Consider the following 18,131-nt stretch of genomic DNA (forward strand, 5'->3'; position numbering starts at 1 on the left):
GCAGTTATTAATGACCCACTGTTCCTAGGCCGTCATTGTAAATAAGAATTTGTTCTTAACTGACTTGCCTAGTTAAATAAAAAAAATAAAAAAATGTAAGATTAGTTTGAAAAAGTGATCTTACCTGTAAAAATCGATCCTGTAGTCTTTAAAAGAGTTGATTCAGAATGGCTAGTATAGCTGAGAGATAATGGCATTTAGAATTGTATTTTACTACATTGGATAAGGGCTCATCTGAAGACTATCCAGTCATTTCTCTATAACAATTGGTTTATTGTATTATAAAATATTTTTGTTAGAACCCTGAGAGAAGACGATATAGGGATCAGTTATGAAATGTTTATTTTTCATTATTTTATGTATATTTTGGAATGTACTCTGATTGAATATCATGTAATGACATCACATGGGCATGAAAAAGGGCAAAAATGTGAACTATCAATTTATCTGTAGTCAGATGTTCGATGGTTAGCTATTACCTTGCAGCCTTGACTCTTTCTCAGTTGCTGGAATTAACACGACTGAGGACACAGACAGAAAATACACAACTTTCCTCTAGGTGGCACTGTGTCATAAGCAATAGATGGTACAAGTAACACTTAGCCCAGGGTTTCTTAGCCTCTATGGCTGAATTTAGACATGCACCACAATTATGATCGTTTTTTTGACCAATCAAATCAGCCTTAAGATGATCTAATTTGAAAAGACCTGTGATTGGTCAAAAGACCTATTGGTGGAAAAGAAGATCAGAATTGGGCTGCCTGTCTAAATGCAGCCTAATATTCTTACAGGGAATTCATCCACTGAGGTCCACTTAAAGTAAGTCTAGCATTTGGACTAAATCAGTGTCAGCTCACTAACTGACAGATGTCGGCAACATCCGTGTGATTGTTTTTAAAACCTCATAAATGCTGTATTTAGTTTGGAGAATGAATATGTGCTACATACTGATGAAAGACAAACTGAGATGGATGATGGTGCTTTTTTTATTGTCAAATCATGGCATTCATGTAATTCCTCTGAAAAATGTGCCACATGTCCAACCAAAACTTTACTGCAGTGGTTGCAAGAACCATAATAGCCTATTTGATTATACTCTCTATGAGTGTGAAATAGTGTACATGTAAGCCCAGATGGCCAGTACACAGGAAGAGGTTTACCTAAGCTCAGTGTTTTTCTGTTGTGACATAAGATGACATAGACATCTAAAATACATGAAATATACAGACACATTTGACTTCAGAATAGTATATTAATTACATTTTATTTCAGTAAAATAAATTAGATTTAAAAAAAATGGACACAAGTTTGAATACATTAAAAGAAATGAACCATAATGATCTCATGCGAGACTATAATGTCTTTTAATCGTCTTTCTCCATCCTCGTGGATTGAACCAGTATAAATGACATGTAGAAAATCATAGCAGTGCTACTTAAAGAGGTGCCACTTGGAATTGTGGCATTTGTACACAGTGTCCCACATTGCTCACACTGAACACTTTCCAGTTCCTCATGAAACACTAGAAGTCCCAATAAGATAACTATTTTGCTGTCACTTTTGCATACAAGTTGTATATTGTGCTTACCCCTTCTCTCATTCTTTTTTACATGGCCATTTGACCACTTTTTCAGAAATCTTGCTCTGCTATCCATATTTTTCTCTATCAACCGGATTAGCAACAAAACCTTTATCATTATTCAAACAACGCAATTGCAATACATGTATTGTTTATTGTAGCAAGTATCCATGCATTCAATACCATTGGCCAATTTAGAGATCTAAGGGACAAAACCTGTACATGTGTGTTGATATAAACTGGAGGAGAAGACTGTGGATGAGCTCAGAATGGCAGCAGAACACCACCAATATCCACAACTCTTTTACAAGTCTGAGGTGGTGCTACATGTAGTAACAATGTTTGGATGTTTCACTTTGTAATCACTTTGAGGCAAAGTTTTTTTTATCTACAGTCAAACACTAATTCACTGGAAAGGTTATAGCTCATCACCTCACCTCATAACACTGCTGAAAAAGAGTCACAATGAGTGTGCTTTTTTAAAACATAGGTAACAAAACGGTGTTCCTTGAGTACTCTGTACTCACAAAATACATCAATCCATCTTACCTGTAATTCCATCTTAATTCATGTGTAGTGCTAGCCTCCGAAGCCTGTCTGAACCCAGACCTGCCACAAATAACATGGCCTGAGTTTCATCCCAGACCCTTTATGTAATACACAAGTGTGCTTGTATCATTATTACACCTCTCAAGTCCTGCAAGAACTGGGTACTTACAGAGTACATTAATCAAATGTTACCCAAATGAGGGCCTTTTGACCTCTCCTGATCTCTATGAATTGCGAAGGGGACTCAGAAAACTGCAAAGGGCCAGTATGACTGCCTGTTGCCTGGGGCAAAAGTGGCACTGAAATTAGAAATGGTGAGCTCCCTCAATTCATTCGGCCCACTTGCAGGAAAGTGGTCGACTCAAAAGGGATCCTTCATACTAAAGTGATGCAGTTGATGCTTTAACAGGACATCATGTTGTCTGCTTACAAGCTGCCACATTATTGGTCTTGTCTCCAAGAGACCTGAGCTGATTCCTAGTTTCCCCCTACTGAGGAAGAATACAGAGAACAGCTATGTGCATCAAACGTGAGGAGAGAAGGATTGATAGACAGGAAAAAACAACATACCAGTGGTGTTACTGATGTAAACATGACATTGACTTTTCACAGCCCTACTGCTCTCTCAATGTCAATCTCAACATGACCCATTTTCACTGACAGAAGAATATTAACAGAAATGTTGTGTTGAATAAGACATGGATTCAATGATAAACTTTAACAGAAGCTTTGGGAATCAATGCTGTGCAAATACCTGCATTTTGCAGCAATTCACACAAAACAAATCACTCAATGCATTGATACTTGCTACAATGTGTTGTGCTATGTGAAGGTTTTTGTGACAGAATACATTAAATGCAAGTCCAACACTGGTGTCTGCAGTTCAATTCCTGCCAAATCCAAGACGGCAGGTATTGTCACTTATAACTGTAAATTACCGTCTGTCATTGTTTCTAAGTTTGAATGTGTTACCAGAAGGTTACATTTTTATTCATTGAACCCCGTCCTTCAACATACAATATTTACTGATCCTTAAAGGTCCAATGCAGACGTTTTTATCTCAATATCAAATCATTTCTGTGTTATAATTAAGTAGCTCACTGTGATTGTTTTCAATTAAAACATCTTCAAACAGCTCTTACGCTAAAATGGCATTATCAGTATTATTCCAAACTCATAGTGTGGAAATATATATAAAACACAGGCAAATCACATGTTTGACTGCACTGGACCTTTAACTGCCTCTGCTACTCTCAAACAGTACTTAATGTGCCTTGCAATCCCTCTTATTCTTCTAATCATGAAGCGTACAATTTATTCCAGCAAACAACATCACTGAAGACCCAAATTGCCATTGTTAACTCGAAACAAACAGAAACATTTTTTCTTATTCAAGAGTTACTTTATACAAACAATGACCTGAATCTACGTAGAGATGCATTTGTACATACTGAATCATAGAAGCGTTGAAAGATTTGCTCTTCAAAATTGTATCTTGCTGTTCCACCCCTGCCATTTCCAGTTTGTGCTCTTGGTCCTCTGCTGCAAGAAGCAGGTTTTAGGCTTAAACTGTAAAGTCCTTCCTAGGGATAATGCTTGACATCAGTCAGCTGATTCAAAACAATGGACAGTTTATGCCAGCATAATTTTTTGTTGCGAACAATAACAAACACAGTACAGACCACCCGACTAAAAGAGGAATGATGACAGGATGCTCTGCCACATGTTCTTGTTTGTTGGTTTGTTCCATTTAGAGATGCTTGTTGTTTCTTTCTAAGCTCTTGGACTGTGTTCTTTGTTGAGTGTGTTAAAAGAGAGCACCATTTTAAGACAATTCCTCTTGGGAAAAACAAACAGACAAACAGTCACCTTTAGGCTTCCATAGAGTTAGTAGTCAAACGTTTAACAACAAAAAGGTCTTGCCATGTCCCAAAGTATTCTGGGGGCCATTGCTCTGTGTGTCTTAGATGTACAGTAAAGAGTACAGTTTGGTGTGGTTTGTCTTTGCTCTGTTCTCCCATGTACAATTTCTCTGGTACACTCATGATTCAGACGGATGACAGGGAAGGGGGATGAGGTGAGATGGTGGTTGGACAAAAACGTTGGATGAAGTTGGATGGGTGTTGCTTATTTGTGTGCTCCGTGGGCCAGTCACACAGTCCCATCACACGGTTCCATTCTCCTGCCTGGGCTTGTGGACGGTTGTACGGGAGGGGGTGCTTAGGGATGGGGCCAGGGTGCACAGGAAACCAGCCAGCAGAGTGAGGCCTAAGCCCCCCCAGGCACAGAACATGGACCAGCCGTAGCCATGGCTAATATCCTCTGGGAGGCCATACATGTAGCGTGGGTAACGCGACAGCTCAAAGTTGATGCCCGCCACACACGTACACAGGGAGATGATACAACACGTTCCTGAGGGAGGACAAGGAGACAAACGGAAATGTATGGGATTCACCTCAACTTCAATGAACTATATACAGTATTATGTCATTCCTATGTTGGTAGGCCTAGTGGGTCAGCCAGACAATAAATGGTAACATCTTCACATTCACAGTCATGAGTTTCTTGTACATCTTATTACAGTTTTTCTCAATCGCTTTGGTGCATTTCTTAGATCAAAAGTGCAATTCTTGATACTACTTGTACAAATTCCAAATCATCTAGTCACTTGTGCACATCATTAAAGCAATTTCTTATTCCTTTTGAACAAATTGCAATTGATAATGTACAAGTGTCAGCTTTTTTCCACATGATCAATTGCTCATGTCATGTTGATCAACATATAGTAGTAGATGGTTCTCTGTTGAATAGTCTTACCCCTCAAAACATATAGGCATTAGTTCCTTGCATAAGCCATTACATGCAAAATTGTTGAACTATTTGTCATAAACTGTCAAGCATAGTTTTACACATTTATATTAGACCTTTTGTACAAAAACGTGAATTGATGAATCCTGCAGGTGAAATTGACCCTCACTCATGAAGGAATGTAAAGTGTTAGTTCAACCAACAATCAACCAGTTGTCTAAATTGCTCAAAGTTGCATCTCATGAAGAATTAATTGGCAAGCATATATAGACAGACCACAACACAGAGTTGCAATTTTCCAATAATGGATGGACCAGGAAACGAACAGGGTCAACAGCCAAGAGGAGGAAGAAGAGGAGCAAGGATGCGTGGTGGAAGGCAAAACAGAGGAAGAGGCAGAAGAGGACATAGGGGCCACTATTGTAGACCATGTTGTCAATCATGGCCTTACAATGGCTGAGACGGGTCGAAGGGTGTAGGCAAATATTGGGAGATCAACCGTGTCCTCAATTGTTCAAACGTTTCGAAGAGAGAACAGGTATGTCCACCAATGCACTGTTACTGTATATAAGCAGTATACTGTATACTTCCTACAATGCTTCATATTACAGTAGTCCACTTGTATTTCACAGCATACAGAAATATACTCTATACAGATACATACTGCACCTTACATGCACCCACCTGTATGTTTTACAGTAAAATGTGTGTTCGCATAGTTTTTGTCTATGTGAAAGTATGCGATGCATCACTGCATTTCCCCACATAGGACTGACTGCAAGATTACCTCAAACCGGTGGCAGAGGACGCCTTTTCACACCTAAACAGGAGGAGGCTATTTGCACCATGGTTCGAGAAAACAATGCCATGAGACTCAGGGAAATACAAAGGACCATTATAGAAGACAACGATGTCTTTGAAAACATCCATACGGTTAGCATCTCAACCATCGACAGGGTGCTGCATAGAAACCAGATGAGTATGAAACAGCAGGACCGTGTACCATTCCAAAGGAACGAGGACAGAGTTAAGGAGCTACGGTACCAGTATGTACAGGTAAAACATATATCTATGTAACTACTTTACAGCAACATTTTATAGTGATACATAGTACAGTAAGCATAAACTGCACACATGTCCATTGCTGTGGAAGGAACATGCAATATATGTACATTTTATGTCACTCTTCCTTACCAAAACAAATTCAACTGTGTGTTCTGGGATATAGCGTATAATGGAGTTGGAATCAAGTGAACCCTCTCACAACTTTGTATACGTGGATGAGGCTGGCTTCAACCTGACCAAATCAGAGCTACTGTGGATTTGCCAGGCCAACGGGGAGGAAATATCACCATGTGTGCTGCTATTTCGGAGCATGGTGTCCTACCCCATATCCACCTTATAGGGCGATACAACACCCAGCATCTACTCAACTTTTTAGAGACTCTCTACAGGGCTCTCATCCCTGATGATGAGAGGGGTCTGCTTAGAGAGGATTTGCCAAAGTATGTGGTCATTTGTGATAATGCGAGTTTCCATCGATCAAACATCATAAGGCAATGGTTTGTGACCCACCCGAGGATGCTCATAGAATTCCCACCTTATTCACCATTCCTTAATCCAATTCAGTAGTTATTTTCAGCATGGAGGTGGAAGGTGTACGATCGTCAGCCACACACACAGATGACCCTGCTGGCTGCAATGGGTGCAGCATGTGAGGACATCACAGTAGACGCCTGCAGAGGATGGATAAGGCATTCCAAAAGATTCTTTCCACGTTGCATTGGAAGGGAAAATATCCGGTGTGACGTGGATGAGAATATGTGGGCCGACAGACAGGAACCTCTGGATGTGTAGAGACAGCACAACAGTGCTGCGGGCAAAGTTGTGCCTTTGGGGTGGTTTCCTGTGTTTCTTTCTAATTTAGTTGTTTTTCCTTGGTGCCCCTTGGGTTGTCCAGTCTCTTTCAATCAATAACCCACATACAGTAATATGTAAATAGTACTGTTGAAATTGATATATGCCATAGAAGTGCAGCCTTGTGCATTTTCAATACAGTAACTGTCATCCAAACTGTAGCCTAAGTTTACATCAGGTAATACTGTCAAAGTACACAGTTACATTGACAACATGCCTAAACATTTTGACGACCTTGTTCGTGAACAATGACTCAATGACTTATCATTCTGATGACACTGACATGATCATTGGCATGAATATTTACTTTTGAGAGATTTACTATGGATTTTTAGTGACTGACTAGCTTTAGAATCATATCCATTGTATATTGCAGTTTGTACAAATTGTTCTGAGAAATGCACTTGTTATTTTGCACATGTTAGGGATGATGTGAAAAATGCACCAAAGCGACTGAGAAAAACTGTATATAAACCTGTGTTCACACATATAGCTCTCTCTCACACACAAGTGCATATAACCACAACTACTGTAGTCTACACAATGCATCAAACAAAGACATCTCCAATTACTCAAGCAAACAGCAAAATGATACACACGCACGCACGCACGCACGCACGCACGCACGCACGCACGCACGCACGCACGCACACACACACACACACACACACACACACACACACACACACACACACACACACACACACACACACACACACACACACACACACACACACACACACACACACACACACACACACACACACACACACCAAACAGAGAGAGGAGCCAGCTCTTACCTCCCATGAGAAAGAGTAGTCCAGCTACATACTGCATTAGGTCATGCTGCTGACAGCAGCCCAGCACTCCGATAATCCAGCCAAACAGGATGATAGACACGGCCATGCCCACAAAGCCAGCCGTCATCCTGCGTAGATCTGCACCAACAGACACACACCTCCGTCATTTTAGTGGACAAAGAACAGTGGAGATCAGAGCAGGATCTGCCAGTGGGATCTATAGCATGCACATCACAGAAATGCAATGTCTGCACAATCATATTCACGGCATTTGATACACTGAAATATTCCTGACACAAATAGAGCCATACACCCTTACAAATCCCTGTCACTTCATGGAAACATGTAATCTTCCTTATCTTTTTGAAGGATATCAGAACTAGAGAGGGCGACAGGGAGGGGTGAACAGCGATAACAAGAAAATGAAATTGCTCTCAATGGCCGCCACTTTAAATGTATTTGATCCTGAGATAACAGTTAGAGAGAAATAGAACTAGAGAGATAGACAGAGAGAGAGAAAATGATTGAACCCAGGGAGAGTCCAGACATACTGTACAGCCAGTAAGACAGCCATTAGACAGACAGACAGACAGACAGACAGACAGACAGACAGACAGACAGACAGACAGACAGACAGACAGACAGACAGACAGACAGACAGACAGACAGACAGACAGACAGACAGACAGACAGACAGACAGACAGACAGACAGACAGACAGACAGACAGACAGACAGACAGACAGACTCAGACTTACGGAGTGCATGCCACTCATCCTGACGGATGGTCTTGGTGATGTTGATGGGTAAATTGCGCGGAAGGATGGAGGAAGAGTAGTGATACTTGACTGGGATGCACCGCTGAATCAAACCTGAAGAAAAGAGTTTATGATTATGATAGAAACACAGTCTTGATAAGACCTTGATAAAACAGGCTGCTTTGCAGACAATAAACTCAACCGCACTGAATATAGTGACTCAGCTAAACATGTAGACACTATAGTAGTTCTAAAAGAGGAAAATTGTTTTGAGTCCTTTGTGTCACTGTGAATGATGTCATCATGCAATATCCTCAGTGTGCCTCAACGTGAGAGACAGCTAGCTGTGATTCAGAGCAGAAACAGCATCCGGCATCATTCATGTAGATCAGCCTCTAATTATCTCTCCGTGCGAGGTGGGTATCCAGACCAATTATAACAACAGGAAGAAACAAATCTTGCATTACTGTTTCATCATATCACTGCGATGAGATAGACCACCTATGTATGCTCAAATGACATATGATTATTGCAAAGATCTTCACATATTCCTGGATGTTGTGTACTGTAATCATTGTGGTTGATTTACCAACAGTTACTTGTTAGATCAGGGAGAAGGGAGATTTATGCTGGAATATGTTTATGACGTGGTTTTGTAAGTGTGGAAGAAGACCCCTGTCATGAAGCCTAGTCAGTCACATTGAATGGTTCTGGCATAAACAAGAGAAACAATCAAAAAAGAGGATGAACTAGTGTGAATGTTCAAAAAAGGGTTTTAACAAGGATTTCATATTGAGTTCACTCAGTTCAGAGTACAGAAATACATCATTCATTGTTCTCATGTTCGTTGGGGAAGCACAATACATCCAGATGAGCGGTGAGACATTTATGTCCCATGACTACTGATGCAAAATCTAACATTGTGTGAGTCTCAAGCCCAAGAACAATGGATGGAGACCAATTTACTAAGCACTTGCTCAGTAGCAGATCTGACTACCTACTCGCTAATATTATTTGATACGTTTTAGGTCAAAGGCAGCAAAAAACAAGTAATCAAATGTGAGAACCCAATGTTGAGACAGGGATATCACCAACACATTGTTATTGGCCTACCAAATGTGATAGAGTTGTCAAAAGTCACAGTGTGAAGCTCCACTCTTAGAACACCTGAACTTCAGCTGCAAACATTCAACTACGTGGAAGTAAAGGAAGCAAAAAGTACTGTATGCAGGCTAAAACATGGAGCCAGCAGTTCACAGCCTCATATGGAACTATAGCAGCCTAAGAGAGGAAATAGACATTTCTGCATTGGGGTCCATGTCCCAGTTACAGAGGAGAATCTATAGTATTGGCCAGATTAATCACTTTCAATGTGCTCTGGTCTCATAGTGTGGTGGTAGCCAGATCTGTCATTTGTTTTCATGCCATAGATGTAGCATTGAATCACAAACATATCTGGCTAGTGGCTACCCCCTGGTCCCACCAGGTTACTTATATCAGTATTACTGTGATGGTTGTATACAGACCTACTAACTTCACTATAGAGACACTTTGAGGTTTGAGTTGTGAGGTGTCTGCAGATGCAGACTAACTCATCATTCTGATAAACAAGGGAGCAGCTAGAGAGAATATCATGTTGTCCAGTGTCTCAATACAATTCAACCTGAGGATGTAGTGGATTTTGTTGTCGATTTATGATATCCTACAGATTACCTTATTCTATCAAAGAAAGCAGCTCACTTTCCCACAATTCTGACAACAGTGTTTACCTCGTTCCACCAATTCGGTGCCTTTTGAGAAGTGTAACTTTATGACATTTTTTTTGTTGGTTTCGCCTCATTTTAACATTCTGTTATAAAGACCACATGTTCAACTGAATTTTTTTTCCATCTCAAGTTAAATAAAAAAAATGACTATAGTAAGTGCCAAATAAAATAACAGGGTTGACCTTAAAAGGGTTGAAGTCAGCCGTAAATCCACTTATGACATGGGGAATGGAAGATTGTTGTGTGAAACAGAATGACAATTAAATGCAAGCTTCACCCCCAAAAAAGACATTGTTAAAACATTTCTAGGGTTACGTGTTGTGCTCGACCCGCTCAGTTTCCCACCACAAAACAGGCAAAAAAGAGAGAACCAACTCACCTGCTTTTACACTATGGTTTTACTATAGATGTTGGTTGATTAACAAAACCGATGCATGCGCAACTATGGGGCATAAACAGACAGGGTTGGCTTAGATTGTTGACAACATGTAAACTGTATTTCCTCTCCCATGTTTATTGAAAACCAATACATTTGCACAATGAGCACTTACTTGTTGTCTCTCAAATACATCGTTACAGTTGTTGGTTAGCTAGCTAGCAAATTTGAGCCATATTAGCATAGACATGACATTAGTCAAAACAAGACATGGTATCAAGAACAAGATACAACTAGTTGAAACGAGCCACATACGATTCCCCACATTGCAGCTTGTCATTGTTCTTAGTTGGCCATCCAGAATAACAACACATATTTCTGCCCCATTGAATCGCGAGCATCGTTTTCGTGACGTTGTCAGCTAAACCATCTATTAGGTGTTCTATTAGAAAAATGAATAGTTTCCCCATATAAAAAAGAGCTCAGTTCACGTAACAGGGTTGACCTTAAAATGAGGGACGGACGTAAATGAATCACTAATCACATTAAATAAATAAATAAATAATAATCTTCAGAAATGACTTTTTCAAAGCAACAAAATAATTAGGGCTTTACAATGATGCTGAAAACTTAGATACGTTTTGGGGTTAAGTGGGTTCAAATCTTCCTAGAAGTCACTGAGGGTGCATAGAGTGACGTGTCAAAATGCTGAATATTGGCACCACAGTCTTTATTCTTGTTACAAATGTAAATATTTATTGAATTCTCCATTTCATTTAATATAACAGGCTTTTGAAATTCAACTTTGGTGCACATTTTCTACTTAAAATATCAAAGGGATGCAAAAGGAACTTCATTTTCTTGGAACAACCCATGAACATGTATGTTTTCACTGTCCTCTAGGCCTACTCTCGACAGTTCGAATCTGATTGATACATAAGGAAAAAATCATGGTAAACAAACACGCTATAATGTGTGGAAATTCTCCAAAATATTCAGTGTCCTGGATTTCCTTAAACGAAGGTACTGTGTTTCTGCTAAAATTGATGCTGTTGTTCTCTCATTATTCGTCAGAATATCCGAGTAGTCAGGCATGAACGCCTCATGGCATTGCACAGAAAGCTCTGCTGTTATGTATCGGACGAGGCCGTTCTGCGAGAGTTCCATGCACTGTGATTTTCTCTCCTGCAGCTCAAAATTCCCACGAACCAGGATGTTTATCAATAATTCAGTCGTTGGTCTTCTCTCGATCTCCCCCGTGGCAGTCGACGCATCACCCATAACACATGATCTACTATTTTAACGTAACATATGCCAAATGCACTCATCAAAATTGAACAGTCCAAATAGCACCTGAGACAAAACCCGTTTCGCTTTTACAAGGGAAGAACCCCCTTCCTCCGCCATAGCGAACGGGCTGGGCGCAAAGCCTGAAAAGAAATTCAGCACCATGGACAGCGTTGTACACACAAAGCGTAAAAAAATACGCAGGTTTCACGTCTTCGGCGTCACGTATACAACTGGCATTCCCATTTAAATTATTTACTGATTATTTATTTGCTACTGAAGTTTACAATGATGAACATAAGCCCCTCTTGTAAAATATTATTATGGCAACGGCCCTACAGTGACAGTTACGAGCACCAGTTAATCCCATGCCAAGTGTATCAATAAAATCATGTTAAACTTGGATCTGAGCATCATGCTTACACTCAGTGAGCTGCATCAGTACCACATCACACCAGGGCCTGATGTAGGCTATTAGCTGTAGCATCCTTACCTTTATATATGAGATCTTCTGTCTCCAGGTCAAATCCATCTCGATGACACTTTCTCCAGAGCCCAGAGATGGTTGAATTGAACTGGCGACTGCAGTGGGACTCCATAGCTGATGCTGCAGCCAGAAAGTGCCGTTTTTCCCTAATAAGAGGCTGAGCTCCGGCACTTGGACTGTTACCTTTCCTTTCAATGCCCTTTGGGGGCATCTGGAGGGGGAGATTGCTATTTGAGATGTATATGTACCCCGGGTCGTTTCTCTTGTTGGCGTAGTTTTTACACCTTTCTCGGTGTCTCCGCGCATCTGTCTCATACCAATAGTCGGTGCAGATTGCCATGGCTAGCAACCCCAACGCACAGAACGCTAAGAACAGCCCACTGCTGGTTAAAATTTTCATGGCGGCCATCTTCCCCACTCGATGGAGAGCCCAGACAGTCGCGAGAAGAATCCTCGGCTGCCGTGATGGTACCCCGTGTCAAAAATCCCGACGGCGCTCACAGCCTCATGGAGCTCTTGACAGCAAACATGATGGACGCCCGGTTCTCTTGGGCAAGATGCTGTCTATTGTTGTCCTGCGTCCCGGCAGATGTGATGATTTTTCCACCATCTGTTTTGGTACTGGAAAGAGGAGAGGTGGATGGATGGCGACCAATGCTGCGAGGAGTGGGTAGTGATGCAATGCACTCTCTCTTCTCTCCGGTTTCAGTAGGATGGGAAGAAACTAAGCACTGGCAATAGATCTCCAGTAGGTTGTTCAATAATAATAAGAATCATAATAATAATACAAGGGGTATATATGTATGATTGATTAAATTTGAATACATTGTGTTAATATACAAATTATATCATATGTATTATTGGTAGTATTATTGTTATTATGTGGGATTGTGATCTGCTACAACTGTAAGGACCTGACACAGTTGTTTTACTATCATATTCAGTATATATTGGGCCATGTTTTATGTATCATGAAGAAACATGCACATGGACCACATGCTGGATCAAAACCTATTTGTAACCCAACTTATTTCATTACAAGCCTTTTCTGTACACAGTTGACAAACGCACTGAGACAGGTGCGAGCTGAAATTCAATTGAACCCACCTAAGCAATGATTGGTGTCTTTGTTTACAGACTACCGCAATCCAGGTTTGATTGAATTGAGCCCACAGCCTTTCAATATAGTGAACGTTTCAATGTATAAAACAACATGTAGACACACTGACCAAGGGATTCCCAAGGCCTACATTAGTGCTCTCCAACCCTGTTCCTGGAGAGCTGTAGGTTTCCACTCCAACCCTAATCTAGCACACCTGATTCTAAGAATGATCTGCTTGATGAACTAAACCAGGTTAGTCACAACTGGGATTGGAGTAAAAGCCAACAGCAGGGTAGCTCTCCAGGAACAAGGTTGGAGACCCCTGGGCTACATGATAACAACATCAATGTTTAAGATGAATCAAACTGTATCCCTCCTTTACTCAGGCTCAGCTGATCCAAAAACACTGCTAATGTACATCAAAGAAACGTTTTACACAACTTTGGAGAGACATTCAATCAGTACTTCAGCACTGTTATGCTATATCCACTTAGGGATAGGTTTTATCATTTACAATACAACGCAATAAGGTTATAAAAATATTAATAAAATGTTATTACTTGAATAATTACATTGTTAATAGAGTAATTACATTGTTTTTACACAATTATAAGAGCAATTTAGTGTAGTGTCACCAATGAAGGTTGGGGACATATTCAAATCAAATCAAATCACATTCATTTATATAGCCCTTCGTACATCAGCTGATATCTCAAAGTGCTGTACAGAAACCCAGCCTAAAACCCCAAACAGCAAGCAATGCAGGTGTAGAAGCACGGTGGCTAGGAAAAACTCCCTAGAAAGGCCAAAACCTAGGAAGAAACCTAGAGAGGAACCAGGCTATGTGGGGTGGCCAGTCCTCTTCTGGCTGTGCCGGGTGGAGATTATAACAGAACATGGCCAAGATGTTCAAATGTTCATAAATGACCAGCATGGTCGAATAATAATAAGGCAGAACAGTTGAAACTGGAGCAGCAGCACGGCCAGGTGGACTGGGGACAGCAAGGAGTCATCATGTCAGGTAGTCCTGGGGCATGATCCTATGGCTTGCCGGGTGGGGAACATGGCAGTCCTCTTCTGAGAGTGGCCAGTCCTCTTCTGGCTGTGCCGGGTGGAGATTATAACAGAACATGGCCAAGATGTTCAAATGTTCATAAATGACCAGCATGGTCGAATAATAATAAGGCAGAACAGTTGAAACTGGAGCAGCAGCACGGCCAGGTGGACTGGGGACAGCAAGGAGTCATCATGTCAGGTAGTCCTGGGGCATGATCCTATGGCTCAGGTCCTCCGAGAGAGAGAAAGAAAGAGAGAAGGAGAGAATTAGAGAACGCACACTTAGATTCACACAGGACACCGAATAGGACAGGAGAAGTACTCCAGATATAACAAACTGACCCTAACTCCCCGACACATAAACTACTGCAGCATAAATACTGGAGGCTGAGACAGGAGGGATCAGGAGACACTGTGGCTCCATCCGAGGACACCCCCGGACAGGGCCAAACAGGAAGGATATAACCCCACCCACTTTGCCAAAGCACAGCCCCCACACCACTAGACGGATATCTTCAAACACCAACTTACCATCCTGAGACAAGGCTGAGTATAGCCCACAAAGATCTCCGCCATGGCACAACCCAAGGGGGGCGCCAACGCAGACAGGATGACGAATCAACCCACTCAGGTGACGCCCCCCTTCCAGGGACGGCATGAGAGAGCCCCAGTAAAGCCAGTGACTCAGCCCCTGTAATAGGGTTAGAGGCAGAGAATCCCAGTGGAAAGAGGGGAACCGGCCAGGCAGAGACTGCAAGGGCTGTTCGTTGCTCCAGAGCCTTTCCGTTCACCCTCCCACTCCTGGGCCAGACGACACTCAATCATATGACCCACTGAAGAGATGAGTCTTCAGTAAAGACTTAAAGGTTGAGACCGAGTTTGCGTCTCTGACATGGGTAGGCAGACCGTTCCATAAAAATGGAGCTCTATAGGAGAAAGCCCTGCCTCCAGCTGTTTGCTTAGAAATTCTAGGGACAATTAGGAGGCCTGCGTATTGTGACCGTAGCGTACATGTAGGTATGTATGGCAGGACCAAATCAGAGAGATAGGTAGGAGCAAGCCCATGTAATGCTTTGTAGGTTAGCAGTAAAACCTTGAAATCAGCCCTCGCTTTGACAGGAAGCCAGTGTAGAGAGGCTAGCACTGGAGTAATATGATCAAATGTTTTGGTTCTAGTCAGGATTCTTGCAGCCGTATTTAGCACCAACTGAAGTTTATTTAGTGCTTTATCCGGGTAGCCGGAAAGTAGAGCATTGCAGTAGTCTAACCTTGAAGTGACAAGCATGGATACATTTTTCTGCATCATTTTTGGACAGAAAGTTTCTGATTTTTGCAATGTTACGTAGATGGGAAAATGCTGTCCTTGAAATGGTCTTGATATGTTCTTCAAAAGAGAGATCAGGGTCCAGAGTAACGTCGAGGTCCTTCACAGTTTTATTTGAGACGACTGTACAACCATTAAGATTAATTGTCAGATTCAACAGAAGATCTATTTGTTTCTTGGGACCTAGAACAAGCATTTCTGTTTTGTCCGAGTTTAAAAGTAGAAAGTTTGCAGCCATCCACTTCCTTATGTCTGAAACACATGCTTCTAGCAAGGGCAATTTTGGGGCTTCACCATGTTTCATTGAAATGTCCTGTTAGATATGTTGTCATTCATGCATTCTACACATGGAATTAAAATGTCATATCTGTCCACTGTGTCCGCATTGTGACTATATGTCTTGGCCCCTCCCCAAATGTAACTTATTTGACAGACTTTCTTTCAAAATAGTGTTTGTTTATTTTAAGACACAAATACATGCCATAAGTAGTAAATGGTGCCACATGTCAATGATTTTAGAAGGTCTGAAACTGATGATTTAAAAATGGTTTCACTGTCCAGATCCATCTACATTTGTAAGATATCCAGATACTATGGGAGAATCTCAAATGCATCCTCTCTACTCGCCTCCTCCTCAAAACCCATTGGAGGATGTCAGAGGGGAGGGACCTCTGGCTTTCTCATCCAATGGGTTTTAAGAAGGCAAGGCGAAAGCATGTGAGGAGTATTCAATTGAGATTCTCCCAATGTTTGCCTGACTACCTCCGGAGGTGGTCAGGAAGATCTGATCACAACCAGATCACAGTGCGTCTTGTAATCGTCTACACCTGTCTGAAGATGTGGGCACAATCGGAATGTGGACAAGATCAGGATAAATGGTGCATGTTAGAACCAGGTATGAACAGAGCTTCAGTGTCTTAACTCACAGGAAGGCTCCCACAGACAGTAGGCTTCTCACAGGACTAAGGAAGGTAATCTGCAGGGGAGTCGTTATGGCAACGGGCTCTTATCAAGAGTGAACAAACAATCAATACCCCCCTCCTCTGGCTCCCATTACATTTTAAGCCCGGACTCTTTGCTGCAGAACATGTGCTTACAGAAAATGTCTATGTTTAGTGTGGAATTTTGTTTTTATAACATAACATATTGATGCATAATCTCCATATCGCCAAAGCTTTCACTTACCATAACTTGTGAGCATGCAAATACCAAGGGTGAATACAGTGCCATTAGAAAGTATTCACACCCTTTGACGTTTTCTACATTTTGTTGTGTTACAGACTGAATTAAACACTTATTAAATTGAGGTTTTGTGTCACTGATGTACATACAATACCCCATAATGTGAAAGTGCAATAAAACATTTAAAAAAACATATTTACAAATGATTTAAAAATGAAAATCTGAAATGTCTTGGGTCAATAACTATTCAACATTTTATGGCAAGCCTAAATAAGTTCAGGAGTAAACATGTGCTTAACAAGTCAAATAAACTGCATGGACTCTGCGCAATAATAGGGGGGTGCAGACATTACATATCCCTTTGAGCATGATGCAGTTATTAACACTTATAATGGTGTATCATTACATCCAGTCACTACAAAGATACAGGCACCCTTCCCAACTCAGTTGCCGAAGAGGAAGGAAACCATTCAGGGATTTCACCATGGGGCTAAGTTTAATGACTGTGACAGGAGATAATGGAGGATGGATCAACAACATCGTACTTTAGTTACTCCACAATACGGACATAAATGACAGTGAAAAGGAAGCCTATACAGAATAAAAAATATTCCATAACATGCATCCTGTTTGCGACAAGGCACTAAAGTAATACTGAAAAATAACGTGGCAAAGAAATACACTTTTTGTCCTGAATACAAAGCGTTATGCTTGGGGTAAATCCAACACAACACAGTGTACCATTTCATATTCTTAAGCATGTTGGTGATTGCACCATGTTGTATGCTTGTCAACAGCAAGGAATAGGGAGTTTTTAGGGTAAAAAGAAATGTAATATGGTTAAGCACAGGCAAAATCCTAGAGGAAAACTAGGTTCCGTCAACTTTCCAACAAACACTGGAAGACAAATTCACCTTTCAGCAGGTAAAATACCTTAAACAAGGACAAATATAAACTCAGCAAAAAAAGAAATGTCCCTTTTTCAGGACCCTGTCTTTCAAAGATAATTAGTCAAATCCAAATAACTTCACAGATCTTCATTGTAAAGGGTTTAAACACTGTTTCTCATGCTTGTTCAATGAACCATTAACAATTAATGAACATGCACCTGTGGAACGGTCATTAAGACACTAACAGCTTA

General features: G+C 41.1%; 1 protein-coding gene across 1 annotated transcript; it reads right to left on the minus strand.

The window, feature by feature from the left end:
• Positions 1 to 25: 25 nt before the first annotated feature.
• Positions 26 to 13,438, minus strand: LOC118393967 (transmembrane protein 178B-like). Its single transcript, XM_035787224.2, has 4 exons — positions 12,333 to 13,438; positions 8,411 to 8,524; positions 7,654 to 7,791; positions 26 to 4,540 (listed from the first exon to the last, which is right to left on the minus strand). The coding sequence occupies exons 1-4, from the start codon at positions 12,733 to 12,735 to the stop codon at positions 4,293 to 4,295; spliced, it is 903 nt and encodes a 300-aa protein (XP_035643117.1). The 5' UTR covers positions 12,736 to 13,438; the 3' UTR covers positions 26 to 4,292.
• Between the last annotated feature and the right edge of the window lie 4,693 nt (positions 13,439 to 18,131).

This window comes from Oncorhynchus keta, chromosome 14 (genome assembly GCF_023373465.1).
Source record: "Oncorhynchus keta strain PuntledgeMale-10-30-2019 chromosome 14, Oket_V2, whole genome shotgun sequence".
NCBI classification, from domain to species: domain Eukaryota; kingdom Metazoa; phylum Chordata; class Actinopteri; order Salmoniformes; family Salmonidae; genus Oncorhynchus; species Oncorhynchus keta.

What these genes read in the sequence shown, in the direction of transcription:
- LOC118393967 (XM_035787224.2), bottom strand. Translation starts at nt 12,735, where the DNA reads ATGGCCGCCATGAAAATTTTAACCAGCAGTGGGCTGTTCTTAGCGTTC. An exon ending in AGAAGATCTCATATATAAAG is followed by an intron (nt 8,525 to 12,332) that starts GTAAGGATGCTA and finishes TCTTTTCTTCAG; the next exon opens with GTTTGATTCAGCGGTGCATC. An exon ending in ACTACTCTTTCTCATGGGAG is followed by an intron (nt 4,541 to 7,653) that starts GTAAGAGCTGGC and finishes GTCCTCCCTCAG; the next exon opens with GAACGTGTTGTATCATCTCC.